General features: G+C 39.4%; 1 protein-coding gene across 1 annotated transcript; it reads right to left on the bottom strand.

Moving 5' to 3' along the window:
• Positions 1-268: 268 nt before the first annotated feature.
• Positions 269-16,813, bottom strand: LOC149157769 (replication protein A 70 kDa DNA-binding subunit E-like). The gene is made up of 2 exons (XM_089433782.1): positions 16,498-16,813; positions 269-1,161 (listed from the first exon to the last, which is right to left on the bottom strand). Exons 1-2 carry the CDS (start codon positions 16,811-16,813, stop codon positions 269-271), a joined length of 1,209 nt encoding a protein of 402 aa, XP_089289908.1.
• Positions 16,814-17,520: the final 707 nt, after the last annotated feature.

Raw genomic sequence — 17,520 nt, 5'->3', positions numbered from 1 at the left:
TTCGAATGAGAAAAACGATATAGAGGCCTAGATGAGGCACAACGAAAGCAAGAAAGATTACCATGTAGAAGCCTTGTTTTCATGCCTAGGTATGATTCTTTGCATATTGTGCAAACATGCATGGGAGAAAGTTTATCTATCCTTTGTCGAAAGCGATGATGCTCATCATTGGGGGGGATTGGTTTTGAAGAAGGTGAGGTGAGTTGGTTTGCACGTTTGGGGGAGCACATGAGGTGGGAGGGGAAGTAGGTGAGGCAACAAGGTTTTTTCACTTTTTATAAAGTAGTCGCCAACGTGCAGTAGACATTAATTGGATTTCTTTGAGGACCTCTTTGCATGCAAAGTCGTAATGAAGTTCTTCTGAGTTAACTAGAATTGTTTGTAAACGCTCAACACCATTGAAAAAGTTTATTTTGATGGAAAGTGTTAGGAGGAAAAGATGACCTAAAATTATTCCACAAATTTCTTGGACATCAAATGGTTTGATGGAAAGAAGAAACAAATCTTTTGTTGTAACACCCATGAGCTCATTTTCGGCATCATTGAAAGCTATGACATTGTCTAAGTGCCCAGTGTGGTCATGTAATTCAATTCTGAGTTTGTAACGGTAGTCACATTCTGGGAAGTTGCCATTACATTTTGTGCAGTGCCACATATTGTTAGAATGGTGCATCACTTTTTTCATGCATTGCTTGCCATTGAAACTCAATGGGCATGTAAGAAAGTAGAAATTGTCCATGTGAAGAGCAGTTACAGTTGCACGAACAAAAACCCATATTTCTTTCTCAGAGACTTCCATGCAAGTAATGTCGTGAATCGTCTTCCATTCCCGGGCTTGCTTAATAGCAACATTATAGTTTCTGCTTAAAGATGGAGAGGAAGAATTGAAGCCTGTTTCACATAACCATGTTTGAAGTTCTTGAGTTTCTTCAATGTTTGGATTTATGATGAGATTGCTGGTGGAGACAATCCCTATGGTGATTTCGTTGAATTCAGATACACGACCTCCTTTGATTGCAAGGACTGGTGGATTGTTAGAAGAGCACAATTCAGTGAGCTTATTTCCTTCAGAGTCACAATGATCTACCCATAATGTTACATCAATGTTAAATCCTTCAGAGTCACAATGATCTACCCATAACGTTACATCAATGCTAAATCCTGACATGTCATTTAATGTGAGGTGGAACTAAAAACACCAATAACATCAAAATTGGAATTCGGGTTTGCACACTTGATTTCATTGATATTTTTGAAATGGAATCATTGATAAGGAAAGGTTGGATCAACTTGCGAACATGGCTTAATAGTGGATGCAACATATAAACAAATCTCCCATTTTTCTTTAGGTGCTTGTAGTTTAGGTTGTTAGTGTCAGTATTTCCAACCTTTCTCCAATGATCAAAAATGCTATTACAAAGTGATTTTAAGGTGTCAAGGTCAAATTTTGTCATTTCAGTGAATCTTAAAGCAAAATTTGGTCACTAGGTATTAGGTCTAGGGTTTGCTTTTACTCCTGTCAAAGTTGTCCAAATGTCGGTCCATGTCACTATTCAGCCGATTCTACCATCATTCAGAGGGTTTTCATCATCATGTCAAGTTCCAGTGGGTCATTTTACACCTTGTTCATCCTTCAGTCGCGCTTAGGTAAGGTCATTTACCTATCCTAGGGTTTTGAAGGCAATTTCTCTTGGACTGTCAAATCATCAGAAAAACTTGTATCCTAATGTTCATCCACCTTCCCCTATCCTTAATGTACCTTATTAAACACTTCCCATCACTGAGATCCCCCGAATTCCTCATTTTTGCACAAACCCTAGTTTTTTGCTACAACTTGGCAATTTTCTAGGTTAGGCCTGTGTTTCGCCCTTTTGGACCCCTTCCCCTCACTCAATCTCTAAAATCCCACTTTCCCCTGCTTCCTAACATAACTCCCCACCTAGAAAAATTTCCTCAAGAATTTATAAGCCCCCTATCCCCTTCATTTCGCTTCATTTCAATAAATCCCTTGTTCCACACATTGGGGTAGGTTTTACTAAAATGATGTTTTTGAGCAATAAAAGATGAATTTAGAAACAATTAGAGATTTTTTTGTCCAAAATATGCCAAGAAAGGAAAACCTCCTTCACTTTTTACACAGGCGTCATGTTTTTATAGAAATGTCAAAAATACAGTTGCCTCGGGAGAATTGATGCACCTCTGAAGTGACATTGGGAAAATCAATTTTTCTCATATATTGGTTGGCCAAATGACTTTCTTGATGAGTCAAATGATAACTAGGCACAATTATCTTTCCAATGAGCTATCATGAGCTCAATTTGGAGTTGAGGAAGGCATTCAAAAGTTGACTGCAACAGCACTCTGCCTTGAGGCAGCCTCATTTGGCACATTTTGACCAGTCTTGGGAGATTTGATTTTTTATAGGGAAAATGAACTCCAAATTGAAAAATTCCAGTTGAGTTGAAAATTAGACTCAAATATCTTTCCAACGAGCTATCCTTCACCCAATTTGGACACCAGGAAGGCCTCCAAAAGGCTCCTGCAAAAAGGCGCGGCGCACTGGGGAGGCACGGCGCACTGGGAGAAATTTTCCAGTGTAAATTTACACTGGCGCGACGCACTAGGGAGGCGCGGCGCATTGGGCTAAAAGGCCTAAAATTCATTGAAATCTTCCTCCAAATTGAAAATTCTTCATTCCAAAAGTAGGTAGAGCCTCCATTTTTGTGTTTCATCCAAGTTTGTGCTAGGGTATGGTGGTTGATGGATGGTAATGGTTCAAACAAAAACTCAAACCATACCATGTCAAAATCTTCACATGAAAGTTGTTGTTTAGGGTTTTCACAAAATTAATTCCCTCATACCATTTCTTCCTTATTTCATCATTCCTAAGTTTCCCTACTCCCTAAAAACATCAAACCCCTATCCCAAATTCTCTGTTCCAAAATTCTCAAATTCTAAAACCCAAACCCTAACCCTACCAAAACTCTCCTAACCCTATACATAAAACCCCTCAAACACCCCTACATTTCCCTAATAAAATTTGTCCCAATAGTCCCTAATCCCTCACTATTTTTCCCTCCCCTTATTGTCCCTCATGTCATTGTTTTCTCTTGGTGACAAAGGTCAAGCACATCATCAAAGGCATTACAAGACAATGTGACATATCAACACCTATTTTTCCAAGGCAGTTTGTCCACCAACAGACATGACATCTGATCCGTCATATGATCATGAAGAAGAGACACACAGTGATTCGCCAATAGATGTACATGCATCCAAGAGGCCTCATAGAGGTGGCAAAACATCCGTGAAGACCACCAGGCTGCCCAACGAAGCCTAAATGAGAGGACACCCATTCAGCAGGAGATAGAGGCTAATCGAGAGATTTGGCTCGAGAGGATCAACATCCACTTAGAGAAGTTGTTGGAGAAAGCAAAAAAGGACAAGTACATGCTCAGGCACATGAAAAACCATTATTGGGCACGAAATCATATTTGCAAGGCACGAATAAGGAATTTAAAGGCAAACCTAAGGAAGGCATCAAAAAGGCAAAAGAGGCAAAAAGAACATGATCGACTCCAGATATTGGCTGAGGCAATCATTGGACCACCATATCTCTTGATGAAGAAGCTCCAGCCCAAATTTCAAGAAATTTGGAGCAATTTTTGACACTTTGAAATTTTTTGCACTAAAAAATAGGGTTTTTCTCCCTGTGCGCTACGCCACCTAGCACGCGCTTCTGCTAGGAGGCTCCAAACTGAAAAAAGTTTATATTTTTGGATTTTTCATGAAAAATAATGACTGTTGGTGCATGGTCAAGAAGTTTGGGCAAGTTTTGAGTCCTTAGGAGGTAAAAAACACTCAAAAAATGACCTCTCTGCCCCTATTTTGACACACAAAAAGCAGTCTTGGGAGATTGAAGTTTTGGAGGGGCAAATGGGCACCAAATTCAGAAATTCCACTTGGGTTAGAAAGTAGACAGGCAGGGCTTTCCAACAAGCACACTTGGGCTCAATTTAGACTTCAGGAAGTGCCTAAAACGCAGCCCCAAAGTGGCACGACGCATATAGATTTTGGCGCGGCGCATAGAAAATTTTGGCTTGTTTTTCACTGTTCAGCTCAGCAATTCGCCCAGTTTTGACCAGTTTTGCTTCTTGAAGTTATTCTTGAATTTTCATGATGTAATTTGACAACCATGATGTAATATTGGCACATTTTTACTTGTTCTAGAAGATTCATTCACCAAAAGGTGAAATGTGAGTGAATGAATCAGTTTCCTAGCATATGGGGGTAAGTTGTTTGACTACCTAGTTCAGTTCCTTGTTTAGAATTGGTTCAAACAACTCATAGAATGATGATATCGACCTCTAGAGGCATGGGAAGGAGTTAGGCTTGCCTATATCATGTAATTTCTCAGTCATTTTCATGGTTGGACACTAGGGATTGATTTGGCATATCATTGTACATTTTATCTCTGCATTTTTGGCTAAGGAAAGACCAGGGTTTTGCAGCACTGTTTGGGATCCATGTGGCTTTATGTTTTGATGGTGTGCTTCTCTAAGTAATTGTAAGTTCATTAGTGTTATGTGTATCATTTTACTCTCTTTTCTTCTGAATTTGAACAAATGAGTGATTAAGGTGGAATCCATTAACTGTTATGCTCTGCCTTTGAATTTGTTTAAATTTCCATGTTTTCATCTGTTTAAGGAGAATTCTTGAGACTCTCTTGCTCTCCTTAGCTCCTCACCAATCTAATCTATCCATTCACTCACTTTAAAGCATCAAAACGATTGCCTTCCTTGCCCCAATCAGAACTCTGCAGAAACTGTGCCTCATCCCCGAGCCCAATTTGCCTTTCCCTGTTTCCTGCACAAAACCCTCAAAAACTCAAAACAAATCCTTGTACTTCATACCTAGCCTAAAATTAGCTTTTATTTCAGTCATCTCGAGCCCAATTGCTTGTCTTTTTCTGAGATCGACCAGGAGAGAGCCCTCTCCTGTCCTCGTAGGGCTAGCTATAAGGCTGAGCGTGGTTTGATGTGGACTTAGAACCTTGCCTTTTCAGCTTGAGGCAAATCTAGGCTCTAACATAGTGGCACCATACTGGGGAAGAAAATGGTTTGCTTTTTGATGTCATTGGTTTTCTAAGCTACAGACGGAGCCTGAAGTTATGCCAGGGAGCCTGAAGTAGATAAACGTTGCTTCAGTCAATCTTCGGTCTAGCTTGTAAACGTGACATCTAACTTGTTAATTTCCCAGCACATGTATCAAGTTCAGATCTGATTGTTGATGGTGGACAACGATCAGACATAAGAAGGTTGAAATCATTCACCTGGCGACTCCATTCATTGAAAAATCCAGAAATCAATGCTTCATGGTGACTCCACTGCAGGAAGATCAGTAGCTTTAAGGTTTTCAAGATGGATTGGGTTGCAAGAAGATACGCTCCCATGAGCCGAGATCACATCCCAGGTTTTCCAAATAAAATTTCCAAGGTAGATTGGTCAAAGAATTTTCCTATGTTCATAAATGTGGAAGGTAATGACGCTGCTCTTCATCTGGTGAAATTTCACATTCATGTGCATAAATTAAAGATCCCTTTTCCTAAAGACTGTTTGATGAAAATGTTTATGGCTACTCTGGAAGAAGAAGCCCGATCTTGGTATGAAAGTTTGTCACTGGCGTCTATTTATGGTTTAAAATATTTTCATGCAATATTCTTTGAAAGGTATAAAGAATCATATCCATCCTTGGCTTTAGTTTGGGACTGTTGTAGCCATGTTCATAGTTTTATTGAAAATCTTGAGAAAGTTTATGAAGATGATAATTTCATGGATGATGAGATCATGGAAGCTCTGTACGAAAATCCATTCCAACAACATAAAGAGAGTGATACTTATCAAGACAATCAGGAAAATTTGCAGCAGGATCAAGATTTTAGTACAGTGGAAGATGAAGGAATTTTGCATCTTGACAGTCAACGGGAATTACATGAAATGGATCAACAGTATGAGGAAAATTTGTATACTCCTTCACTTGAAATTAATGAAGACAATCAATGTTTGAGCAAGAGAAAACAAAAAGTATTATCTCCTCTGCCTGAAGACGAGATAGATCAACTCTTGAACGGTCATGTCCCAGCTCAAGTTAACGTAGATCTGCAGTGTGCACATGGTTAAGAAGGTGATGGTGAAACTTCTTCCTCTTCTGAAAAGGATGACAGTCCTGTAATCAGTTTTATAGATCAACAGGTTGAAAATGTCCATATGACTGAAAGTGATGAAAGAAAAAGTGTCGTTTCAAATCTGTCCATAGAAGAAGACAACATGTAAGGAAGTCCAGTTCTAATTTCAGAATGTGATAGTGTCAAGGCAGCTATTTCAGATCTAGATTCAGTTTGTGATGACCAAGAATACCATGTGCTGAACCTTATGAAGGAGAACTCTGCTGTTGAAATCATCTAGAATGAAGAAGACAAAGTTATGGATCCAATTGTTCTCATGTCATCAGAACAAAGCCTTCATAAAGAGGTGATCTAGTCAGGTCAAGTAAGTGAACAACAAGATGAGATCTTTGTGCAAGTAAGGTGCAAGTAAGTGAAAAAGTTGCTTTAGATGGATTTATGGTAGATGCTAGAAATGTCATGTTTGAGTATCAAGAACCATCTGAAGTTTCTTTTCTCATGAATGTAATGATAATCTGGCTGTCATATCATATGAAGATGATCAAAATAATATTCAGACTACAGTAGATCAGAACATTCGAGATTCCCTTTCTTCTTCCTATGTTTCATGTTTTGAAATGTTCTTTAAAGAGGAAATCTACTCATCCACTTGTTCAGAAATTTTTAAGGACCAGGACCATACTTTTTCTGAAGTACATTATGAAGGAAAATCAGAATCAAAAGAAAAAGACATCTTGTTTACTCAGCAGGAGGTAAATCTTCATGTTTTTCATGATCCAATGGCAAATCTGTTGCAGTCAGCAGTGAAGTTGATTATTGCAGTATTCAATGATGAAGGAGATCATGGTCAATTGTGTTTTTGGATGCCCAGTTACCAGTATTCATTGTTGACCAGAAGATCTGATCAAGAGAATCAATCAAGAAGGCATCTACTTGATTGGTTTCATTGGCATTTTGATATAGTTTGACGGTATATTGTCTTGTAAGAAACACAGGTGGTCATGTACTACCACCAAGCTTTAAGTTTTAAGTTCAGGTCTTAGTATTTTGAGTTAGTTTGTTAGAGTCAAGTTTTTTCAGTCATGTCAGTTTGCATTGAGTCAGTTTGAGTCAAGTTTCATTCAATAAATTGAGTCATGTTGGTTTGTCGGAATAATGGACTCCATAGCCCAATGGACGAAGGCAATGTCTGCTCACCCAAAGATCTGTAGTTCTTGACACCTCCAAGGAGCTACCATCCCCATTGGAGCCAACGTTAGTGTCAGTCTTTCCAACCTTTCTCCAGTGATCAAACATGCTCTTACAAAGTGATTTTAAGGTGTCAAGGTCAAATTTTGTCATTTCAGTGAGTCTTCAAGCAAAATTTGGTCGCTAGGTATTAGGTCTAGGGTTTGCTTTTACTCCTGTCAAAGTTGTCCAAATGTCGGTCCATGTCACTATTCATCTGAGTCTACCATCAGTCAGAGGGTTTTCATCATCATGTCAGGTTCCAATGGATCATTTTACACCTTGTTCATGCTTCAATCGCGCCTAGGTAAGGTCATTTCCCTCTCCTTGGGTTTTGAAGGCAATTTCTCTTGGACGGTCAAATCATCAGCAAAACTTGTATCCTGATGTTCATCCACCTTCCCCTATCCTTAATGTACCTTATTAAACACTTCCCCTCACTGAGATCCCCCGAATTCCTCATTTTTGCACAAACCCTAGTTTCTTGCTACAACTTGGCAATTTTCTAGGTTAGGCCTATGTTTCGCCCTTTTGGACCCCTTCCCCTCACTCAATCTCTGAAATTCCACTTTTCCCTGCTTCCTAACATACCTCCCCACCTAGCAAAATTTCCTCAAGAATTTAGAAGCCCCCTATCCCCTTCATTTCGCTTCATTTCAACAAATCCCTTGTTCCACACATTAGGGTAGGTTTTACTAAAATGATGTTTTTGAGCAATAAAAGATGAATTTGGAAACAATTAGAGATTTTTTTTTCCACAATAGGCCAAGGAAGAAAAACCTCCTTCACTTTTTACACAGGTGTCATGTTTTTAGAGAAATGTCAAAAATACAGTTGCCCCGGGAGAATTGATGCACCTCTGAAGTGACCTTGGGAAAATCAAGTTTTCTCCTATCTCAGTTGGCCCAATTACTTTCTTGATGCATCAAATGATAACTAGACACAAATATATTTCCAATGAGCTATCATGATCTCAATTTGGAGTTGAGGAAGACATTCAAAAGTTGACTACAACAGCACTCTACCTTGAGGCAGCCTCATTTGGCACATTTTGACCAGTCTTGGGAGATTTGATTTTTTACAGAGGAAAATGAACACAAAATTGAAAAATTATAGTTGGGTTGGAAGGTAGACTCAAATACATTTCTAACAGGCTATCATGCATCCAATTTGGACACTGGGAAGGCCTCCAAAAGGCTCCTGCAAAAAGGCGCGGTGCACTGGGGAGGCGCGGCGCACTGGGAGAAATTTTCCAGTGTAAATTTACACTGGCGCGGCGCATTGGGGAGGCGTGACGCATTGGAGAGGCACGACACATTGGGCTAAAAGGCCTTAAATTCATTGAAATCTTCCTCCAAATTGAAAATTATTCATTCCACAAGTAGTTAGAGCCTCCATTTTTGTGTTTCATCCAAGTTTGTGCTAGGGTATGGTGGTTGATGGATGGTAATGGTTCAAACAAAAACTCAAACCATACCATGTCAAAATCTTCACATGAAAGTTGTTGTTTAGGGTTTTCACCAAATTTATTCCCTCATCCCATTTCTTCCTTATTTCCATCATTCCTAAGTTTCCCTACTCCCTAAAAACATCAAACCCCTATCCCAAATTCTCTGTTCCAAAAATCTCAAATTCCAAAACCCAAACCCTAACCCTACCAAAACTCTCCTAACCCTATACATAAAACCCCTCAAAAACTCCTACATTTCCCTAATAAAATTTGTCCCAATAGTCCCTAATCCCTCACTATTTTTCCCTCCCCTTATTGTCCCTCATGTCATTGTTTTCTCTTGGTGACAAAGGTCAAGCACATCATCAAAGGCATTACAAGACAGTGTGACATATCAACACCTATTTGTCCAAGACAGTTTGTCGACCAACAGACATGACTTCTGATCCGTCATATGATCATGAAGAAGAGACACACAGTGATTCGCCAACAGAGGTACATGCATCCAGGAGGCCTCATAGAGGTGGCAAAACATCCGTGAAGACCAGCAGGCTGCCCAACGAAGCCTAAATGAGAGGACACCCATTCAGCAGGAGATAGAGGCTAATCGAGAGATTTGGCTCGAGAGGATCAACATCCACTTAGAGAAGCTGTTGGCGAAAGCAAACAAGGACAAGTACATGCTCAGGCACATGAAAAACCATTATTGGGCACGAAATCATGTTTGCAAGGCACGAATAAGGAATTTAAAGGCAAACCTAAGGAAGGCATAAAAAAGGAAAAAGAAGCAAAAAGAACATGATCGACTCCGGATATTGGCCGAGGAAATCCTTGGCCCACCATAGCTCTTGATGAAGAAGCTCCAGCCCAAATTTCAAGAAATTTGGAGCAATTTTTAACATTTTGAAATTTTTGCACTAAAAAATAGGGTTTTTCTCCCTGTGCGCCGCGCCACCTGGCGCGTGCTTTTGCTAGGAAGCTCCAAACTAATAAAGTTTTATATTTTTGGATTTTTCATGAAAAATCATGACTTCTGGTGCATGGCCAAGAAGTTTGGGCAAGTTTTGAGTCCTCATGAGGTCAAAAACACTTAAAAAAATGACCTCTCTGCCCCTATTTTGACACACAGAAAGCAGTCTTGGGAGATTGAAGTTTTGGAGGGGAAAATGGGCACCACATTTAGAAATTCTACTTGGGTTAGAAATTAGATAGGAAGGGCTTTCAAACAAGCACACTTGGGATCAATTTGGACTTCAGGAAGTGCCTAAAACTCAGCCCCAAAGTGGCACGATGCATACAGATTTTGGCGCGGCGCATAGAGAATTTTGGCTTGTTTTTCACTGTTCAGCTCAACAATTCACCCAGTTTTGACCAGTTTTGCTTCTTGAGGTTATTCTTGAATTTTCATGATGTAATTTGACAACCATGATGTAATATTGGCACATTTTTACTTGTTCTAGAAGATTCATTCACCAAAAGGTGAATGGTGAGTGAATGAATCAGTTTCCTAGCATATAGGGGTAAGTTGTTTGACTACCTAGTTTTCAGTTCCTTGTTTAGAATTGGTTCCAACAACTCCTAGAATGCTGAGCTTGACCCCTAGAGGCATGGGAAGGAGTTAGGCTTGCCTATATCATGTAATTTCTCAGTCATTTTCATGGTTGGACACTAGGGATTGCTTTGGCATATCATTGTACATTTTATCTCTGCATTTTTTGCTAAGGAAAGACCAAGGTTTTGCAGCACTGTTTGGGATCCATGTGGCTTTATGTTTTGATGGTGTGCTTCTCTAAGTAATTGTAAGTTCATTAGTGTTATGTGTATCATTTTACTCTCTTTTCTTCTGAATTTGAACAAATGAGTGATTAAGGTGGAATCCATTAACTGTTATGCTCTGCCTTTGAATTTGTTTAAATTTCCATGTTTTCATCTGTTTAAGGAGAATTCTTGAGACTCTCTTGCTCTCTTTAGCTCCTCACCAATCTGATCTATCCATTCACTCACTTTAAAGCATCAAAACGATTGCCTTCCTTTCCCCAATCAGAACTCTACAGAAACTGTGCCTCATCCCTGAGCCCAATTTTCCTTTCCCTGTTTCCTGCACAAAACCCCCAAAAACTCAAAACAAATCCTTGTACTTCATACCTAGCCTAAAATTATCTTTTATTTCAGTCATCTCGAGCCCCATCGCTTTTCTTTTTCTGAGATCGACCCGGAGAGAGCCCTCTCCTGTCCTCATAGGGCTAGCTACGAGGCTAAGCGTGGTTTGATGTGGACTTAGAACCTTGTTTTTTCAGCCTGAGGCAAATCTAGGCTCTAACATGGGTTTCTTTCTTTCACTGTGTTGTTCGAAATATTGTATAACTACCAAACTTGGATTAGATTATAAAAGGATTCAACCAATTCAGTGAATGCAAAAAGGTGGATCTCATCTCTATCCCGATCAATAAGGTCAAAGCCAAAGACTTTTCCTGAGCCATGCACATTGTTGTAAGTCCTCAATGTTGTCTTTGCAGTTTCTCTACCTTGTATCAACCAATATCTCCAGTAGGGATTGAGCGCCTTGAATGAGATAATTGTAGGTGTGGATGTATTCGTTGGAGTTACTATAGAGGGCAAACCTTCTTGTGATGATGAAGAGCTAGCTTGGGATGTGCTTGCCTTTGCATGTAGTAGTGTTGATGGGTCTTTAGTCAATGTTACTTTACGTCTCACAACCTCAAGTTCAAGAACTCTTATGGACCTTGTGCAAATGGAAGAAGAAGAAGTTAATGTAGAATTCATTAGATTTTTTTGGGTAATGCAAGAAGAGAAAAAAGAGACAAAAAAAGCAAAAGAGAGTGCAAACAAATTTTGGGCCTTACGAAGAGTGTTGAAATACCATGCAAGCTACTTTTTTAAGCAGAATGATCGAGCCAACTTGGATGTCTTCAGACACAACTTGTCCAGTATATGCAGATGGTAGCAGAGTCTAGTGTTGATGCATTCCATCAGAAAGAGTAATGTGGAAGCGTGAGGATGTAGTTCTTAATGAGGTAATAGAGTCAATGTCAATTATTTGGAGTAGTGGTTGAATCTCCATAGAGCCATTCAGCAACATAGAAATGGCATTCTTAGTCAAGGCCAGCTCCATTATATTAGCACGGTACAATCTTTGTTTGTGAAGATAAGCCTATAATTCTATTTAATGCATTGGAAGAGATATTAAAACATAGAACTATAAGTTACTGCGGTTTTGTGTATGCTTTACCGAGATACTATGTTTTCATTTAGTCGACTTGTAAAGGATAGTGGCACTTGTTCATTCAAGCGTAGATCCTTTGACATGACTTTAATAATACTTATGCTTAAGACACAAAATCCTAAAGACATCAAGAATATGTCTTTGACCTATGCTAAACACATCTTGCTCATGAAACCCATGATGCAAGGAATAATAAATGTCTCTTTTCATAACATTATATTTACAGGTCATAATGAAAACCAAACCTAGTTACATTTTTCTTCAACAGAAAAGAATAGTTCCACCACCACACAACCCATCCCTATTAGAGGAACCATCGAAATACACCCATGGAAAAGATCTATCAATGAATTCTTCTCTAATAGCATGAGGTCTTGAAGATTCTTCCTCCCTTGGAATCAACTCATATATAGTGATTACTTGGCCCACAAGGTGATCTGCACAGGGAGCCTTATCCTGAAAGATAATGCAAATGTCCCAATTAATCAAAAGAGGCAGATTTCTCATTTTTCGTTTTGGGACTGACTACAACTAAGAAGACCAAAAAGAGAGACCCCGCCACTGGAGGGAGAAGGAAAGAACAAATTTCATTGATTTCCACATATGATTTGAAAAACAACGAATTATCAACCGACTCTTCAGAAAATCTGCAAGCGGGGCACCATGAAGGCCCAACAAAACTACACTTTTTCAAATTATCCCTTGTCAGGACTTTGTTTTCAAATAGGCACCATTGGAACAAATGATATTTTGTTGTACTTTTGAACTTCCATAATGACTTCCACCACCACTCCAATTCCCTGGGCTCCATTTCCACATAAATATTGAGATAGCCTTCCTTTAGAGAGTATACACCAGAAGACAAGAGAATACGTTGAAGTTCGTCTGCTTCATCTTGGACCTTGACACGAGATATATTGAGGGCTCTTATATATTAAAACCATATCCCATACCATTCTTATGGAATATTTAAATCATTAGTCAAAAGCCATCCTTGGGCCCAAATCGGAGAAGAGGTTGGATCAACCACTTGATTTGACGTTTTGATACCATGGGCTCCGAGAAAGTCAACCAACCCTTGAGGGAGTGTAAAATCATCCCCGTAACCAGACCAAGGATCCAACCAAGTTTTACTCAATCAACAAAACCCACTCTCCAAGCCATAGCACTCTCAATAACTAGAAAAGAATCAATTAAGGCTTTCCAAACAACAAAGATATTTGACTTACGTTTACCAGGGATATGGATCTAGTCTTCCAAAGAAGCTAGGAAAATATATTTTCATAGCTACCTCTATCCACAGATTATGAGAAGAGATGATTCTCCACCCTACCTTCACAGCCAACACTTTTGAAAAACTAAACAGATTCTTCAAACCCCAACCTCCCCATTTCTTTGGAAGGGAATTTTTTCCCAATTCACCCAAAAGAATATTTCTCCTCCTTGCAAGCCCTTTCACAAGAATCTGCAATCGGATCTTTTGATCTTGTTTAGAATCCCTTTCGGGATCCAAGCCAATGACATCCACAAAACAGGGATGGACTCCATAACCGATTTTATGGGAACCAATCGGCTCACTTGAGATAACCACCTATGACACCATAACTTTAATAATTTTTCAATCTTCCCCACTAACCAAGTCCAATCATTAATTATGTAACAATTAGGCTTTAAATGAAACCTTAAATATTTTAAGCCATCCTCAAGCTCCACCCTATTGAAAGGAAACTGAAATTGTGAAAAAAATAATTCATCCTGAGAGCATCTGACAGCACAGAAGGAGGACTTTGAAGTGTTTATTTCCATACCAGTAGGCTTATAGAAAATATCTAAAACATGTTTAAGGCAAGATGAGTCTCTTTGAGAGCCATCACTAAATAATAAAACATCATCGATGAACAATAGATGTGACAAAAACAGGCCTTCTACCACCATTTCACCTTTTAAGTCACTACTACGTCTTACAAAATCAATAACCTTACTGAGTCCTTGACAATTTATAAAAATAGAAGAGGGGAGAGGGGACACCCCTGCCAAAGGCCCATTTCTGCATGAGAGAAATTTGACGCTGACCCGTTGATTAATACTGAAAAAGAGGCTTAAGAGATGCAAACCATTACAATCTAATAAAGTCATAATTTAAACCTAAGTGGGTAAGTAACATCCTTATATATAACCAACTAGAGCTTTCGCAGGCCTTCGACAAATCAATTTTTAAAACCATACCCTTGAATCTCCTAGCTTTCAAACTGTGAAAAACCTCTTGAGCCACCCCTATAGCTTCATGGATTTGCCTTCCTTTAAGAAAAGAAATGTATTCCTTTGAGATAAAATTGGATTGAACAAGCTTCTGACGATATGCAATTACCTTTGAAATAATTTTATAGATATTGCTAAATAGGGAGATATGGTAAAAATCATCCATATATTTAGGAGTATCAGACTTTGGGATAGGAGCAATAAATGTAAAGTTGAAAGTCACATACATTTGACCCAACCTTCTACTTTCCTAAAAACCTTTAGAAGATCATCCCCTACCAACGCATAAAAATCCATAAAAAAAAAACTTGACTGACCACCCATCAAACCTAGGATTTTATCACGCTTGAAATTGGGTAATACTTTCCCCAGTTCCTTTTCAGTAACAGGAGCAAACAAGGCCCAATTAACATCCTCATTGGCATAACGAGGAAAATGACGAGTTGTGGCAATGATCTTGACCAATGAAGTTTCCTGGGGGGCTTGAAGAGCATGTTGAAATGGTTTATACTCAGCCTAGCCAGATCCTTAAAAGTAGACACCAATACTCTTGCCGAATCCTCCAAATCCCAAATAGTATTAACTTATTTCCTTCCTCTTGCAAAGCTTTGAAATTTTTTTGTATTGTCATCTCCAGCCTAGAGCCAAATCGCCCTAATTTTCAACCTACATGCTTCCTCCTTTGCCTTCAAAATTATTTCCCTATAGGCTTCCAACTAAACGATTTTCTGCTTGACATATAGCGAATCATACTCAGGGTTTTCATGGTCTTACAATTGCCCTAATTCAATTCCTATATTCCTACGAGATGGGTCCTCCTTTTGAGCCTTCTCCTTAGCCCAAGCCATAGTATCTCTTTTAAGCCACAATTGATTATCAAAAAATTGAGCAGCATATGATCCCTCAACCTCCAGAATAAGATGATGTCAGTGCTCCATAACCAATGCCCTAAACTCCTCGTCTTTCGACCAACATCGATTAAATTTGAACAGGGCCTTTGACTTCCAAGAGTCACTCTAGAATTCCAAAAATATCGAAAAATGATCACAAGCACCCCTAGTTCCAATCCACTGATGGAACAAAGGAATGGAAGAAATAAGGGTGTACCTTAACAAAAACTGATCGAGCCTCTAAGCAACCATTTTTTCCCCTACCCTTCATTTCCTCTATGTCGGGCCACTTTAACCAGATCAACATCCACAAAACTATTTACATCAAGCCATTGGGTGAAAATATATGACAAAACATCCTCATGGGTATGTTCACCCCAAATCTTAGACTGACCAACTAAAAAATTCAAGTCCCATCCCAAAATTAAATTATGAGCCTTTAAAAAATCCTTCTTCGAGAGGTCCTCCCAAAAAGGGACAGATCTCAGCAGGGTCTATAAACATTTATGTCTGAAAACTCTTCCAAATTCCATCGAAAATACATCAGCAGCCATAATCCCCTCACAACCCCACATACTCATAACCTTTATCGATCTCAAATTAAAACCGATAGCCAAGCCACCCGATCGACCATGGGCATCAACATCTTGAAAACTCCATCCTGACAACAAACCACCCATAATCGACTCAACTTCTGAACTTAATCCCAATGTTTCTTGCTAAAAAATGACATCCAAATAAAAATAACTGAACAACTACTTCAAGGCTAGACGTTTAGAGGAGCTATCTAGTCCTCGACACTTAAAATACATAAACTTCATCCAGAAACAGAAATGGAGAGACACGACGCTCTAAGGACCCCAAGTAAGGAAAGTTGTCAACCAACTAGAGTATCCTGGCTAGTCTGGACCTTTGCTTTTGAAATATTTGACTGACGCCCACGCGGAGGCTTGGACACTTTAGAGGGAGAAAGATGACCCAGGCCTCCCTGAGAATCAAGAGGGCCATGAGATTTTGACATCAATATTAAGAAATAATGAGGCTCACCTTCCGAAACGGTCAGCGACCTATTACTAGAAGAGAGAGAAGGAGAGGGGGGTCAGAAAATAGACAGGTTCAGACACAACCAAACACAAAATTTGAGCAAAACCCATACCCGAAATTGAAGAGGAAGAAGAAGGAATTAACAAACAAGACATGCTACCATTAATATAAGATAAGGGGAGGGGAATGGAAAAAGTACCTGAGATGGGAGAGGATCCCCTTAAAGAAACCCCCACTGTAACAACTTTGGCACATGAATGAACAGAGGAATCCCGACCAAACACCGGTGTAGCATCCACATCCATCGGACCAACAACCTCTCGAAAAACTTGCATAGGAATGTTTCCCTTTACGTCCTTTGCAACACCCTGGGTAGACATTGCTACTCCAGTAGAAACATTACCTGGCAGCTTCTTCCCACTTTTCCCATGATATGGTAGATACAAATCCTTTAGAACATGCCCAACTTTGTGGCACCTCCTACATCTAAATGACACCCCTTCATAGTCCAACATTTTCTAATGGGAAAACCCCTGATAACACAAATATAAGTTAGCCACCAGGCCCTCCCTAGTACCGAAATTAACCATATTTTTAGCATATGTCATCTTACCATTTTTTATATAGGACTTATCATAATCTATGAAAGTCCCAAGCTCATTAACTATAAACTTGAAGATGTCCTTCGACCAAAGCTGCACAGTCATACCAAGCATGTGCACCCAAACTGACCCGAAGGCACATTGCTCCCTGTCCCAGTCAAATAATGGAGACCATCTCTTTAATAAGATGGGAGCTACCTCTATATCCCAAAATCGTGACAAAACCTAACTAGCTTCAGAGTATGAACTGAAACAAAGTGTAAGCCATCCTCTAGTCAGGATGTTAAATACCGAAAGAGCACGTAGGACTTTTCCCCACTCTTCCTTTACCCAGAGCTTCCATCTTTCTATCAAATAATTTTAGCCCCTGACCCTTTCTACGAGAACTCTTCTTGTCATCTCCATTACATCATCCAGATGCATGTCATCCACGAAAGTTATTTTCTTCACCTCCTCCCTAACCTTTGTATATTTTACCTGTTTTCCAACCTTTTTAACATAAGCATCCACGTGCGGATTGCCCCTTATATCTATTGATGGGATGGATTTCGAACCAACCACAAAAACTTACTCTATGCTTAAACCATGATACCCCACCTCTCATCCAAAATTATCAGGGC

Source organism: Pinus tabuliformis, chromosome 5_2, assembly GCF_031772625.1.
Source record: "Pinus tabuliformis cultivar Carrire ecotype Pingquan chromosome 5_2, CPIR1, whole genome shotgun sequence".
Taxonomy (NCBI): Eukaryota; Viridiplantae; Streptophyta; class Pinopsida; order Pinales; family Pinaceae; genus Pinus; species Pinus tabuliformis.
Note: the sequence above shows the minus strand (reverse complement) of the source record. Positions and strands in the feature narration are given on the sequence as shown.

Excerpts from the sequence above, each read along its gene's own strand:
- LOC149157769 (XM_089433782.1), bottom strand. The coding sequence starts at position 16,813 with ATGTTGGACTATGAAGGGGTGTCATTTAGATGTAGGAGGTGCCACAAA. Across the intron at positions 1,162-16,497 it reads GGGATCCTCTCCCATCTCAG|GATTTAGCATTGATGTAACG; the intron begins GTACTTTTTCCA and ends ATGACATGTCAG.